General features: G+C 36.9%; 2 protein-coding genes across 7 annotated transcripts; one reads left to right on the plus strand and one right to left on the minus strand.

Moving 5' to 3' along the window:
- The first annotated feature begins 386 nt into the window (after positions 1 to 386).
- Positions 387 to 5,152, plus strand: LOC147866907 (vacuolar-sorting protein BRO1-like). 2 transcript variants are annotated; one of them, XM_087317440.1, is made up of 8 exons: positions 387 to 2,125; positions 2,272 to 2,361; positions 3,162 to 3,230; positions 3,337 to 3,477; positions 3,608 to 3,656; positions 3,738 to 3,844; positions 3,990 to 4,443; positions 4,492 to 5,152. In XM_087317440.1, the coding sequence occupies exons 1-8, from the start codon at positions 509 to 511 to the stop codon at positions 4,770 to 4,772; spliced, it is 2,808 nt and encodes a 935-aa protein (XP_087173566.1). In that variant the 5' UTR covers positions 387 to 508; the 3' UTR covers positions 4,773 to 5,152. The 2 variants fall into 2 exon arrangements, with proteins under 2 accessions (XP_087173566.1, XP_087173565.1); XM_087317439.1 differs by having other exon boundaries at positions 388 to 2,125; positions 3,990 to 5,152.
- A 1,209-nt stretch (positions 5,153 to 6,361) lies between these two features.
- Positions 6,362 to 14,870, minus strand: PMM (phosphomannomutase). 5 transcript variants are annotated; one of them, XM_087317441.1, is made up of 13 exons: positions 14,784 to 14,870; positions 14,553 to 14,599; positions 14,335 to 14,403; positions 13,436 to 13,480; positions 11,785 to 11,851; positions 7,946 to 8,022; positions 7,824 to 7,859; positions 7,685 to 7,740; positions 7,510 to 7,609; positions 7,241 to 7,336; positions 6,762 to 6,854; positions 6,626 to 6,677; positions 6,362 to 6,537 (listed from the first exon to the last, which is right to left on the minus strand). In XM_087317441.1, exons 3-13 carry the CDS (start codon positions 14,401 to 14,403, stop codon positions 6,488 to 6,490), a joined length of 741 nt encoding a protein of 246 aa, XP_087173567.1. In that variant the 5' UTR covers positions 14,553 to 14,599; positions 14,784 to 14,870; the 3' UTR covers positions 6,362 to 6,487. The 5 variants fall into 5 exon arrangements, with proteins under 5 accessions (XP_087173567.1, XP_087173569.1, XP_087173572.1 ...); XM_087317443.1 differs by having other exon boundaries at positions 14,335 to 14,408; XM_087317446.1 differs by having other exon boundaries at positions 14,335 to 14,408; positions 14,553 to 14,661; positions 14,784 to 14,846.
- Positions 14,871 to 15,260: the final 390 nt, after the last annotated feature.

Below are 15,260 nucleotides of genomic sequence, written 5' to 3' on the forward strand. Positions count from 1 at the left end.
GACCTCTGAAGACGATAATGCAATCTCGCTCACTCACACACTTTGTCTATCATTACTAAACAAACACCGGATGAGAGAGAACAAAAGCCAACATGCATGCAGATCTTTTGGGCAAAGAAGGATTCGTTCTGGTGAGAGTGGGGAATTAGAGAAGAGAAGAGAAATGTTGTTACGTGATTCGAGCGGGTCTTTTGAAACATGAGACTTATGATTGGATCGAAGTCCCCACTTTCATCTCCTGCCTCAAAAAGAGTAAACATTTGATAGTATGTATTGAGTATGTATGTATTTAGTGCATGAATAGCTCTCCAATCAAAGTAGGCCCCTAGGCCCCTAGGCCCCTTCCATATGTGTACATAAATATAATGTTAAGTTTAAGGCTGAATTTTTCTCAATTGAACGAAGAAGAAGAAGGCGAAGAAGAAGAAGAAGAAGAAGAAGAAGAAGAAGAGAGCTCTTTCTATAATAAAGGCGTAGCGAATAATCAGCTTTCTGTGACGTCTTGGCTATGGCGACCTCCTCAAACATAATGCTTGCTATTCACGAAAAGAAGACAAGTTCGGTAGATCTATTCAAACCGTTGCGTCAATACATCGCCCACATCTATTCAGAAAGAGAAGCAGTAGATAACGAAGACGATCTCGAATCCATTCAACAAATGCGCCGCGAGATTGAGAAGGACATAGATTCTCTGGAATCTCGAAGGGATCTTTTACAAAGGTATTACAAATCTCTCTGTGTTATTGAGCCTAGATTCCCTATTTCAAATGAGAAGGATCAAATCGACACTATTTCTTTCACATGGTTTGATGCATTCAAGAGTAATAAGAAGTGTTCTCAACAAAGCATCCACTTCGAGAAAGCATGTGTTGTTTTCAATTTGGGAGCGATTTATAGTCAATTAGGGTTAAATTTGGATCGATCCAACTCCAATGGTATCAAGCAATCTTGTAGTTTCTTTCAAGCATCGGCTGGAGCTTTTGCTTTTTTGAAAGAAAGCTTATCAATGAAGGCATCATCATCTAATAACACTTCTTCGACAACTATGGACATCTCGAGTGAATGTGCGAATATGCTTGAAAAGCTTATGTTAGCTCAAGCTCAAGAGTGTTTCTATGAAAAGGTGGTTTTAGACCAAAAACCTCCTCCTTTATGTGGTAAAATCGCTCGACAAGTGAGCTTATACTATGAAGAAGCATATGCTTCTATAACCCTCCCTCCTCTCAATCAATACATAGATCGAGGTTGGGTAGCTCACATAATGCTTAAAGCAGCCCAATTTCATGCCGAGGCTTGTTATAGAGTTGCCATTGATCTTCATGAAAAGGAGAATATCGGTGAAGAAATAGCTCGGCTTAAAGTTGCAGCTAGCTCTTTGGCAAGTGCTAAAAAAGCTGCCAAAGGAGTAGGGCCTTCTCTTTTAGATGTAGTCTCGAAGCTTGAAACAAACATAAATTCAAATCTAGAAAGAGCCGTGAAAGAGAATGATAGAGTATATTTGATGAAAATTCCCTCGGTTACATTGTTGGGACCCTTACCATCGGCCTCACTGGTAAAAGCAACAAATATGGCTGAGATTCTAGATGCTAGCAAAGAGAAAATGTTCACAAGACTTGTACCAGACACTTGTATGAAAGCGCTCTCGAGGTATACTGAGCTCTTGGATGAAATAATAAGAACCCAAGTGGAGAAATTACAACAGGAGAGTGAGATTGCAAGGGTTAAGCTTAAAGAAATGGACCTTCCAGGATCTATTCATGCACTAGAAGGCTGCAATTCACTCCCTGAAAAACTTCGAAGTGATGTAGAATCAATACAACTCGACGGGGGATTAAAAGGTTTGGATGCAGCTACAAGGCAACTGCAAGATTTAAAGAGAGTTAATGAAGAGCTACTTGTGCAAACCGAAGAGATATTGCAAAGAGAGTCTCAAGAAGATGCAAGGTTGAGGTCTCAATTTGGTAATAGATGGAAACGGCAACCTTCCAGCTCACTCACGAAGGGGTTCCAAGATAAACTTAGTAGTTTTGCAATGAAATTGAAGCAGGCTGCAGATGTGGATGCAAGGATTGATCGGTTGATCCAAGACAATTGGACCTTGCTATCCATTTTGGATGTGAAACCAGTATGTCTATGTTATATATGCACAATGGATGAGTACTGATGGTCTACCCCACATTTTTATAAATGGAGGGGCAGTCAGTTATTTTGAGAACATTTAAACGTAAAGTCTTTCATGAATTTATTTGGTTGATGCATTAAATTGAACAGATTGAAGCAGCTCTTCCAACTTTAACGAAGCCCATAATGTCCTTAAGTGGAGATGAAGATGCAATTGTGGGTACTCTAAAACAAAGTTTGGTAAGTGCTATCTTTCCATTCATTTCCTTTGGGTATAGTGTCAATGGCCACTATGAACAAGTTTGATCAATGAGTTTCTTGTGAACATATGGAAATAATATTGTACATAGACTTGCATACGACCTTTCTTAGTGGTCGCTTCTTCATGCCAAGTCTAACCATTGATCTTAGCTAAAGCGGTAGAAATTTATTGTGTTGGTTCATATATATTTAATATTACTCTGTTGATATATGAAACATAGCTTTGGATAGTGATAATGTGGATAACAAATCTCATTTAACCCAATGTACATAATGCTTGAAGTGGGTAGGACTTTTGATCGTGCTAGCCATTACGAAGTTGATTATTTTTTAATTTGTAAGCTAGTCACAATTAATAATACTATTTCGTTTTTAGTCAGGTTATATCTGAATGACGTTTACGTGAATTTGTTTGTTATTTTTGTATATGACTCATTATATCATTTTTTGCAATAGCTGCAATGATAATATATCTGAAATTTCCATTTGATAACTAAACCATCCTTGGAGAAAACACCTCTCCCAATAACTTTTGCGGTAGGTTTATTAACTGTAAGTATTCATGCAACTGGCTTAACCTTAAGTTCTATTTGATGCATCTGGATTAACATTTTCATTTTGCCTGGGGCCCTCTTTTATGTTTTTAATTAATGATAGATATTCATAAATATTCGTCAATATTCTTACCAATACATCTCGCTTCTGTGTTACTTGATTCAGTAGGAGGCATTGTGAGTCATATAAGTGTTGTTCATGGACAATTTCTCCAACCATTGCAGGCTCAGCTGGAAGCACTTGGTGCTCAACGGGCTGGTCTTGAGGATGCAATGAAAGAAATGAAACAGAAGGTTTTTCTTGAGTATCTAAATAAAAACTGATTCGCACTTTACATTTGCATATCTTATACTATATCAGGAGAATGTTTCAATATAAGTTATATGTGCACTATATCAGGACAATATTTTGCCAAGGCTTTTGTCTACATCTGGATCACAAGAAGACCTCTTCAAGAGAGAACTTGCAAAGTATGATCCAGTTTGTTTGGAAGTTAGCAAAAATATAGAAATGCAACAGAAGTTACTTGAGCAAATCATGGTTAGTTCTTTTGTTACATATTATCCAATTTTCATTGTGATTTATATGCCATACATGATCAATGGCTGCTAGGAACATTTTAAATTTCCAACTTGAGATGCATGTTCTTTGTGATCTCTGTGATATGCAGGTCCAGAACAATTCGTTTGTAGCTGTTTTCAATGTTGAGGACTACAAAGGTGGTTTGTTAGAGGTGCACAATTGTTTTATGTTTGCTATACATCACAACAAAATTTTCTAAATGTTAACATTAATTACAGTGGCACGAGACCAAGTTTTCAAGCAACTTAATGCTGCTGTCTCAAAGTACTATGAGATTCGCGACAGTATCCATAATGCAGGAATTCAGTTCTATCTCTCGCTTCAGGTTTGTATAAATGAGTTCCACCTGGAAGTGAACAATATTATTATTTCCAGGAAACTAGTACTGTTTTTATCTATTGGAATTTGCCTTCACATTCTGCTTTTGTTGCTTTACGATATTTGATACTTACCTTCACATTCATTGGTAGGATGCGATTAATGCACTGAAGCAGCAATGCACCAATTACTCAAATACAAGAGAAACAGAAAACCGAGACATGATTGAGGGTTTGCAAAGGCAATTAGCTGGATTTTCGTTCCAAGAAAGTAGCAACGTTCACCACTCATCAAATCTTTATCCGTCAGTTAGTAGTCAACCACAAAAGCCAACTTCAGCCCCATCACAAAATTTTCATGGCAGTAATGCATCAGCTCCATACTCTTCTACTGCACAACATTTGGTACCACCTCCACAGCATGTACAACCTCAAAGCACAAATCTAATTGCAGGATATGAAAGAACAAATCAAGTTGGGTATCAAGGCACGACAAATCCAGTTGCAGGATATCAAAGCACAAATTCAGCAGGATATCATCAAACTGGGCCACCATCACAAGCACCTTATTATCCTCCTCCTCCAGGGTTGAATCAAGCTGCTCCACCTCCAACCTACTATTCAGCTCCTGCAGGGTTGAATCAAGCTACTCCACCCCCAAGCTATTATTCAGCTCCTGCAGGGCTGAATCAAGCTACTCCACCTCCAAACTACTATTCTGCTCCACCTACGAGCTCGAATAATTTAAACTACCGGCAACCACCACAACTGCCACTGCCACCACAATCTCATCCGGGATGGCAAGCTTCACAAACTGCTTATTATAATGGTCCAAGTCTGCCCATGAATCCACAAGCACCTCAGCCACCGCCTCCTTCTCAACATGCCCCTCCTGGCCATTACTACCAACCACCTCCTAATAATTACTACAGATAAGTTCTACTTATCAGCCTTTCTAATGGTTGCAGAGAAAATGAACTCCACTTATCAGCTATTAGAGATAAGCTCATTGCTTAATGCACCTTCCGTGTGAATACTAGAAACATGATCCATGTATCCACAACTTCACTTGGGATATCTATCATATTTGACTCCAAAAAATGCATTCTGCTATTTGTATATTAGCTGGATAATACTCTCGTCAGTCTTAAAGGGTGTGTACTTTTTCCTGATGAATAGACATTTTACTGTTTCCTCTCTCCTAAAAGCAGGGTGTATTGCTGTTCATAGGAGCCAATAGGAATTGTATTCCTGGATCTTGACCTCAGGCAATGAGAGACGGAGAACCTGATGTGAAATAATGTTCTGTTTTGAAGATATTCCAAAATTTATATATTAGCTATACTGCATATACATATATTATTATTGCAAGCCTGCTTTTTTTATAGATGTGTCCACGTTTTCATTTTTCTTAATCGACAGACAAGTGTTATTTGTTGCAATATCAAAAGTGGGGGCCAGTTGAGCTCCTGACCTCTGATAGCTTGCAGCTGTATTCAGATTTATGATAGCATTCTTTTCAGTGACACTCCCAATTCATTGTCATGTCATGGCTTGATGATCTATGTATATGAAATGTAGTCCTTTTTGTTTATTTGCGTTTTATTCTTGACGCCTTTCTTAAGGTGGTGATGATAAGAGGTTTCTCACTTTTCTACGAGTTAGGAGCTTTTCTCCTTGGTAGTTGCTCTTCAGGTATTGAAGTCTCAAGATTATCGATGGTCTTAACTGCACTGCTTACATGCCCTGTCTTGAATTTTATCATCATGTTTATGTCACTTCTATAAGATTACTACTTAAATATGCATTTAATTTGAGACACCCAACCAAATTAACATTGTACTTCAGATTTTGTTATGTATGCAGATGTATGCAACACCATTATTAGAAATCCTTTTCCTCATATGAGAATTGGAATTACTGAGCCTGTTAAGTATGTATTGCATGGTCTCGTAAATAAATGGTTTCCATCTCTAAAATATGGCTGTATGTATGCACAATTTTGGAAAAATACATGGCTTCCACCATTGAATGTAGGAAATGTGTCTTTGCTCTCGTGTTAAGACCTTTCATGTTACAACATGCAAAGGTCTTTTAAAGTTGGAAGAGAACTCAAGATTCATTTATGTAAACATTCATTCAATTGTATTATTCTTGGAGACACGACATGATCTTCCATCTCCACAACGTAATTATGTTGGTATTTAATCCACCAAGTAGGACATGTAGTTAGGAACCAAAATCACTGATGCATATGTAGCTGTTTGATAATTTGAATTCATGATAATTGTTGAATAAACGAGGGCTTAAAATTTTGAGAGGTTCCATCCAATTCTAGTTTGATATTCCCCAAATAGAAAGTCAAAAGAAAAGAAGAATGTTAAATTGATATTATGCATGCAAGCCATTAGAGTCTTAGAGATCAACCCCATGCCTCTCCATGAGTTTACAATTCATGAGAGATATAGATGACAAAAACAATACTTATAGGGAGCTACAGGAACTGAAATTGTCAATATGCAAAGTTGCTGGAAACAGACCTTGTTATTATGTAACGTAAAAATAAACAATACAAAATATATTGTGGGGAGCAATATGCTCAGCAAGAAGGAACACTCCTCACAGTTCCTTTACAGCATAATGACATACACTTAAAGGAAAAGTTTTTCACATTGTTTCATTGTATCATCTGGGCTAGTTACTGCAAAAAGCAAGAGACAAAAAACACTTCACTTAGCCTAGCCAAACATAAAGACATTGGTAAGACCATGTTTATAGAAATTTCATACCAGTGTGGCCATGTGTCTTCTCCGATGAAAATATTTCATAATCATTTCCTCCCTGGTAAAACCACAGTGGTCAAATTTCAGTGTCATGTCTTGGAAGATCAATAATAAGTCTTTACAATATTTATGATATTTATACCTTGTATGTTTTGTCACCGAAAAAATGAATCTCAGTGAAGTCATTCTCAACATATTGCAAGCAGTATGTCTTGTCCCAACCTTGAGGAAATACCTACAGTATTTCAGAGGATTAGGTCACAATTAACAGTATTTGCTCCAAGACATGTGGTAAATCACAATGTGAAAACAGTTGCCATTATAAGGAACTTTAGACATGCCCAAACATTATTATTTATACAATTCATTGAATATATAAACAAGATGGCATCATGGTAAAGCTTGTGTTTTGCAATATTGATTGTTAATCACTCAAGCAATCAATTTGATGTTGCTTTAATTGTATAAACCCTTCATGTTTTAGTTTGAGATCATGCACACAGCCAGTTCACTCTTAAAATTTGTTTTTACAACATTGATATAGATAATAGTTTCCACAATAGGTGTGAAATGACAGCAGTTCCCTTTATGAGACAATGCTAACAAGCAGCGCAGACTTACATCAAAACTGATTTGGCCACCAATAGAAAAAGTGAGGTTCATATGTGCAAATCTCTCTCTCAAAACATTGACCATTGTCTCGCGCACTTTTGCAACCTTTAACAAATGTAGACTTCAATCTTAGTATAGCTTTAAACATTGTATAACTTTTAAAAATCATACATCATATAAGATATTCTTGCAATAATGAATGATCAGAGTTCTGAAACTTCTGATCGTTTCTCTCGAGCAGAAGTTTACATAACACATAAACCAGAATGACAATTTACCTTGTCATACTGCTCAAACTCATCTCGTTCTTCCTGACTACAGTTGCGCCCTATCGGAGATACATTCAACATTCCGGATCTGAACTCTATGAAAGTGCCCCTGCAAAAAGATTATCAGGTTACCAAAAATACACTTACATTATATTCATATCATACAATTTATGCCATGATGTACCTCTTGATTGGGATATCTAAGTCTGCAATATAGTGTAGTGTAAAATTAATAAACTCCTGCACATCAAGTCACTTAATTAATGAAGGCATGTGTTAGATATCTATGAATGGAAGTCAGCTAAGACAGAGTTGCAATTTACCTTCAGTTTCTCGTCTCCAAGAAATGATTTCAAACTCTGCACAGACAGACACCCTTACTATCAATGAACATTTAAAACCCCGAAGTCTTAATTAGACTCTTACCATGAAACAGATTTATTACCGTATTTCCAATAACTTTTCCATCCTTGTGAGCAATTAAACCATTTTCCGAGAACACAAAATCGTAGTCAAAAATAGCTGCATATTACAGTTGTACATTTGAAACCATTTTCAAAGAATACAATATATGCTGTAAAACAGAATAGTAAAGCTGAGAAAGAACCATAAGAGGCAAGGATATCTGATATAGTATACAAGGTGTGCAAGAGAAAGAACTATGTATCAACATCTCTTCAGAGGCCAAAATGATTTATGATACCACAGGAGAAATCGCATCTGAATCTGTTGACTTTATCTTGGAGAACAACAAACCAGAAATAAATATGAATAAATAGAGCTCGGATGGACTGAAACATCTTCCTTCGAAAGATCTCCTAAACAAGGAAGGTACCTTCAATGTCAGGTGAGAATGGCATTGATTTATCGATAACCCGGATGATGAGGACACAGTCAAGATGGATGCAGCAGCACGTGGCCAATAAAACTGCTACTGCCTGGTCTATTGTGATTACTTCCAAATATTATAGTTGAACCCCCACTCATGTCACCCTTGATAGTCCTGTACCATGGAAGCGGGAGGGAAGGGTTATTTTGCTAAAGAAGGTTATGAGGGTTTGATCCTAATGTGGGAAGTTTAATGCACTGATGTGCATCTACATCCCTGTACATTGGGAAGTTTAATGTTGGAATACTCACTCCATCTACATCCCTGTAAATTGGGAACTTTAATGCACTGATGTGCACCTTATAGGATTCGTGATCCTTAACGAAGCCCTGGGAAGCATCAAACATCTCCAACAAAATCCATGGAGCAATATTTATATAGCAAGCACTGGCTCCTAGTGCAACTTCATGAAAGACAGTCACGAATAAAATGAAAAAATATGAAACAGACTTGATGGTTACTGTAGCAGTTCATTTGGACCCAAGAAATGTATATCAATATTTCTGTAATTGGACATGGCTGTACAGGTTAAACAGATGTAGGTCAGTTGGCATAGATGTCCACTGAGACCGTCATATAATAAATTCGTGGGATTTAAACCAAGGTGCATGGAGTAAGAACTTAGAGAAATAACTAAATATAGAGTAATAAAGAATCTAGATATTTAAGGACTTAAGATTCTCAATGTAGATAGACTACTTCTATCTTTCATAAATCTCCAACATGAGTCGCAAGCAAGAGATATAACTTTAGTGCCTGGTGATAATGCCCTTTATTTGTCAATAACAAGGTTTACAAACTTATGGTCTAATGGTCATGGCCTACATGCATAGCCCATTGTTATTGCATGATCTATTCTAACCATATTCAAGACCCCACTTATGTAGTCCTTGATTGACTTGTAGCATGGGGGGTGATGGAGCTAAAGAAAGTCATGATTGTTCTCTATTGATGGGCTGTAGTGGTTGCATTGTTATAATAACCTCCCCCCCTTAAGTACGACCACACGACTGATAACACTTTAATCTCTCATGAGGACCGTAATAAAGTAATACGCCAAGAAATATGGCAAATTTATACTCGGTATAAATGGATCACCCCACTAGAGCCACTCCCATCTAAAATGTCATACTATAAAGAACACTTTATGCACTTCTCTAAGTTAGGTTTTATCACGCGACCAAGATATCTAGATGTATTCTTACCACATGCACTAAGGGTTGCCATTGGTCAACTTCGAATATCATCTCACCAACTTGAGATTGAGAATGGACATACTTATGGAGTCCCTAGGGAGGAAAGGATATGTAGGTTATGCCACATAGAGATAGAGGATGAGTACCATTTTACATGCAAATGCCCCACCTATGCCGAGATAAGGGCAAAATACCAAGACATACTTAGTTCCTCTCCCACCCTCCCTAAACTACTAGATACACTAGATATAAAGAAATTAGGTAGATACATCTTAGAATTGAAACAACACAGAGAGAATAAGTTATAAAACATTGATAATAATGTTGCTAATGTTCACCAACATGTAACAAATGAAGTTTTTCAGGAACAAGGGGAGACAATGAATGTCGACACACCTACACCACTCGGGCTTTTCCTTGATGAAGCAGAAAATCAAAGAAGAACCAAACGCCCTTGGATGCCGGGTTTCAAAGCAACTCAACGAGATATAGAAGCAATAAAGAAAATAAGGGAACGTTGTCGTGAATATTTTCGTCCATAGGGGGAAAACCGAGCGGAGTGAGCAAAACCGGGGTGTGCAACGTTGCACACGCACATGATGTTTTTGTAAAATATTAATAAGAACAAATGTAAATTGTAAGAAATGCACCACAAGATTCCTAAAGTATAAATGCGATGTGCACTTATGTGCACATCCACATGAGAGAGAGAGAGGTACATAGGAGTACGAGGTGAGTAAAGGGGCATAGTAGTATGTGTGAGGAGTGGGAGTTAGGGCCCCATCAATCCCTCCTCCAAGAATCCAAGAAAATATCCCCATTGAATGAAGGCGATATTTAGTCTCTCCCTTTTGTAACGGCTTCCTCTCCTTATGCTATAAAAGGAGAGGAAGGGGCACCATTGAAAGGGTTGCCTATTTTGCGTATAAAAGGTATACCACTTATTCTAGAGTTCTTACCATTTTAGGGTTAGGGTTTCGTTTAGGGTATCCTTATTCATCCCCGGTTAGGGTTTTCTCATAATCGTTTGGTGCGGCCCATGCGGCCACCATTGTTGTAATCATTCGTTTGTTTTAATATAATTGGTTGAGCATCTTGCCTCCGCCGATCTCTCCTTCTATGTCATGGTCTTATTCTTTCCTCTTCTCCTCTTGAGCTAAGCCTCCATATCATATCTTATTCTTTCTCCTCTACTCCCTAGTCTGAGACCCCCGTGGTCCCGCCCCTTCTACACGCACGCACGTAACAACGCGACAACGTGAACTACACCGCCTAGAAGCCATGGCTAGGGCACTCTACGCATCGGGACCATGGGTCACACCCACACCAAAAACTTTTGACCTCCCACTTCTTTTTGAGAGACTTGGGTGGAAATGAGATTAGGCTTAGTGCAAAGTTTTGTACACTACTAGAACTCTCTTAGCTTAAGCTATTTTCTTTTATTTTAGTTTTGATGATTGGATAAACACTCATTTTTGTTGTAAACCAATTGTCTCATGGGCCAAATTTGGCCTTAGAAGACGTTAATATATCTTTCTTTCTTTCTTTCTATGTCTTGTAAGTTCTAGCAATACATTCCCAAGAACCATTGGTCTTCATATTCCTTATCATGTAGGAAATTGCAGACATTATGGTCCATCGGCACAGGTGGTAGATCTGATCTTCAGTAAATTCGTATGCAAATTCAACATTTTCAATTCAAATCTGACTTATGTAAACAAGTCATGGGCTGCCCTATCACACTACAAGAGAGAGATGTGTATCCGCATAGAGAGTAACATCGAACCAAGCCAACAAGAATTAAGTCAAGATTAATGAAAATACTAAGCAAAGAGTAATAGAGATGGGACAAAGATTAGGTAGATATTAATGTGGAGAATCAAAGTCCATGGTGTTCTCGCAAGATAGTATGTCCAGCACAGGCATATTAACATTTATCAATGACAAAAAGGTTTACGCAATGATTGACCCAGAGATTGGACAGAAATTAGCACATAGATGATGATGATGAAGATGACAGCAATATATATTTGACGATTTTTAAAAACATTACCACAAAATAACATGCATATGAACACATCTAGATAAGCTACACAAGGCTTTAAACAAATATGAACAAATAAATTTCTTGTCAGAGAACAGATTGTGTTTTGAATTCATGATAAAGAAATTGTTTTAAGGTCCAATTTTCATATATACCAGATTTTCCAAGCTGTTCAGATATCTTGGAAAGGTCAGAACCTCCAACAACACCAACTGCAACAACCTAAAACCATAAAGAAATATTATCATTAATTGAAATTGCAGACAAAATCCAATACAACATAAAGCTACCAATAAAAGAATAGTTGACCAACATCCAGCAATAAACAAGGTGGACGGATTAATATGTTTCTTCAAAATCTATAAACAGCCCCTTGAACTAGTATAATGCATGATGCAATTTAGTTCCTTCTAAATGTTCATCTATGATGTATAGATAAGTATAAGCAGCATGTCTATCCATCTGAAATATGCTTGTTATTTTCTTCCTAGTGTGATTTTCTATGCATCAGAATGTTGCGCAGGCCACTTATTATGTCCTATCATTTTTTTATCCTTATAGCATGGTTTTTCTTAACTTGGCTTGCAATCTAGTTCTATGCACAATACTAGATACCAAGGATGGTATGGAACTGGATTCTACATCTATTACTGCTTCTCTCTAAATATGAAGATGGACAAGGTAAGCAATGAAAACTTAGTGGAGGATGAATATCATTTACTTATTGCATGTTGAGGTATTTTGCAAGAAATATGATGACCTGTTAGACAGATATGATTATTTAACTGTCATACTCAATTGTCTACCAAGAAGAGTGAGCACATATGTGCATGTGTTATTTTCATATAGAGAGTTTTTACTACAGTGTAGTAATCCTTTTCTAACGAGTCATGTAAAAAGATGATATGTTGATTTGGTTCCATAGTCAAAATTGGCCTCCACACGACACATAAAATTGTTCTAGTTGCATGCAATGACACACTTGCTTCATGATGCATCAATAGATTCTTTTATGAATGCGGCCTTATTGCAACACCAATGTATCATGACATGGGGAAAATGTTGAGGTTCACGCTTCAAAATTATAATACATGTGTTGCACCTAACTACGAAACCATATTCTTTGTTGAATAGGGAAACTGCACACATCTAACATGTTAGAGCCCATCTTGTTATCTACCATCTGAAACATTGCTTCCATGCGACTTAGATCACACTCAATACAATGTGATACAAGTCTCTTGGAGCAAAGGTGATGAGGTTAGTCAACCATGTACACTTTGCCCGAAACAAGTTCAGGAGTTTGAGTATCACACTTTCATACAATGCTCTACCTTTGACCACATTCGAATATGCTTTCCACACATCTATGACTAAACCCAATACTTGCACGAATTTCTCTCACAATCACAGTGTGCACTCTCATGGGAGATTCATTAGTAAAGTTGGTGAATATTGAGAAATGCTACTCATTTTCACGTGTATTATTTCAACATGCTATATTTTTATTCTCATAGGTCATATTTGATCTCCGAAGTCAATAACAAAATCAATCTATCAAAACTCATCAAAACAAAAAAGTTCCTTATAAATCAAACATTATAAATTCACAAGAAGTTTTTCAATATAGCCAATTAACAATTACGATTTGGAATAGACCTAGCTTCTACACTACCTGTAACACTTTGTCTCCAAGTTTAAAATAACAAATACTTCATCGCAAATACTTCATCGCATAGTAACAAGGTACTTTCAATCAAACTGATTGACAATTAGAATTAAAAACCATAACAGTACTTCATCTACCTTCCGTAAGTCTTGGAGAAACTGGACCATTTCCTCAGTAACAACCTGCTTATATATAACAGTCAACAGACCTTTATCAATGTCGAAGCTGAAAAAAAGCGAACCAGGTCTAAACAAGAAGATGAGAATCGGAAAAAAAATGAGGTGCCACGTTGATCGATTAAAAAACCCCACCCATACATTTGAAAATATCTAATATGTCCATAAGGAAGCGCTAAGTACATCTATTAAAAAAGCTAAATCACATCTTCCGAATTAGCATGGCTCAAGTTAAATATAACTTTGCAAAAATTTATAAATTGGAAAAGCCAATGTATTCTCGAGAAGATGATTTCATCAGATCTACATAAGAAGGCTAGAATTCTTCAAGATCTAACAAGTTACACATAGGGAAAAATGTATTTCCTACATAAAACCTTTCCAATGTTTTATATGAAGAAAATTTAATCAGATCTAGACAAGAAGGTCAGGAACCTTTCCAGATCTAATAAAAACAATACATTGCTTTAAAAATGTATTTTGTAAACAAAGTTTCACCAGACTTAAACATGACGTTTAGGGTCCTTCGAGATCTAAACAACTATAAATTGGCAACATTATAATAACTTGAACAACCCATACAAAATCATGTCCATAAGTTTATCTAGCACAATTACTAAGTCCTATATTACCGCTTTAAGCCAAAAAACAACTATGATGTAGGAATAACATTTTCTTTCTATGTAAGTGAACGAAAACGAGTTATTTTCTATATAAAATCAGAGAAAATGCATCAATGTAAATGCAAGACAATGCTCACCAGTTCCATACAAGGTCATGATATCAGAATATTTATCAAACTATATATTGTCAGGAGAGAGAAAAAGGAAAGAAATGTTTTTCTGAGTTAAAATACACGCCTTTCTCGGCAAGGTGAGGGTTCCATCCACATCAAACAAAGCAATGACTCCAGCCTTACGTCCTCCCATCTTTTCTTTCCCCCAAGAAAACAAAACAAAGAAGAATAAAAATTAGTAATGACACCAATTTATTTCATTGAAATTTACCACGAATGGAAACAAAACAAAAAAAACAAGCTATTATGGATCTGAAAGTTTACAGCTGAACAAATATGTACCTCGGATTTTGTGGAAACCTGATTAAAAACTCAAATCTTCCACTGATCTTCAAAGAAAAAGGGGGGGAATATGAAAAATAAAGAGAAGCTTTAGTAATGATACCATTTCCTGTCAAGGAAATTTAGCATTGAAGAAAGCAAAAAATAAAAATAAAAGCTATGGATCATCTGAGCATAACCATACAGAACGAGAGAGCGCCTTACGGAAACGGCAGATCTAAAATTACATACCTCTGAAGCCAGACAAAGATATGAAAGCTTCGACACAGTGACTCGTGAGGAGAGGGCCAGAGCGTCGTTATTTTTTTTATCTTCATGAATCACAACTATGTAATACAAGCGTCTTCGCTTTTTGCTTTTTGCTTTTCTTGCGTTTTTTGCATGTTTGCCTTTTTACATATAACGCACACACGGTGGGAGTCACCTGCTTTCCATCTCATCTATGTGAGTATTCACGTACACACTCCTACGAGGCTTTTAACGATTGCATGTACATACATACAGTGTGTGCCTTCTATTATTTACTTACATATACTACATTCTTCTGTTATACACATACATTTGCGATATGTCATATCACTCAAAATACTCAGTTGTGACCACCACACACTGTTTTGTGTAGGGTAGGGTAGGGTAGGGTAGGGTAGAGTACACTGTGTTGCTCATCAAGTCATGGCAGATCCCGTTAGCCTACTTACCATTCGTGTT

The sequence above is a fragment of the Azolla caroliniana genome, unplaced genomic scaffold, assembly GCF_043228905.1.
Source record: "Azolla caroliniana isolate FFs.n. ecotype wild unplaced genomic scaffold, voAzoCaro1.0.p SCAF_3, whole genome shotgun sequence".
NCBI lineage: Eukaryota > Viridiplantae > Streptophyta > Polypodiopsida > Salviniales > Salviniaceae > Azolla > Azolla caroliniana.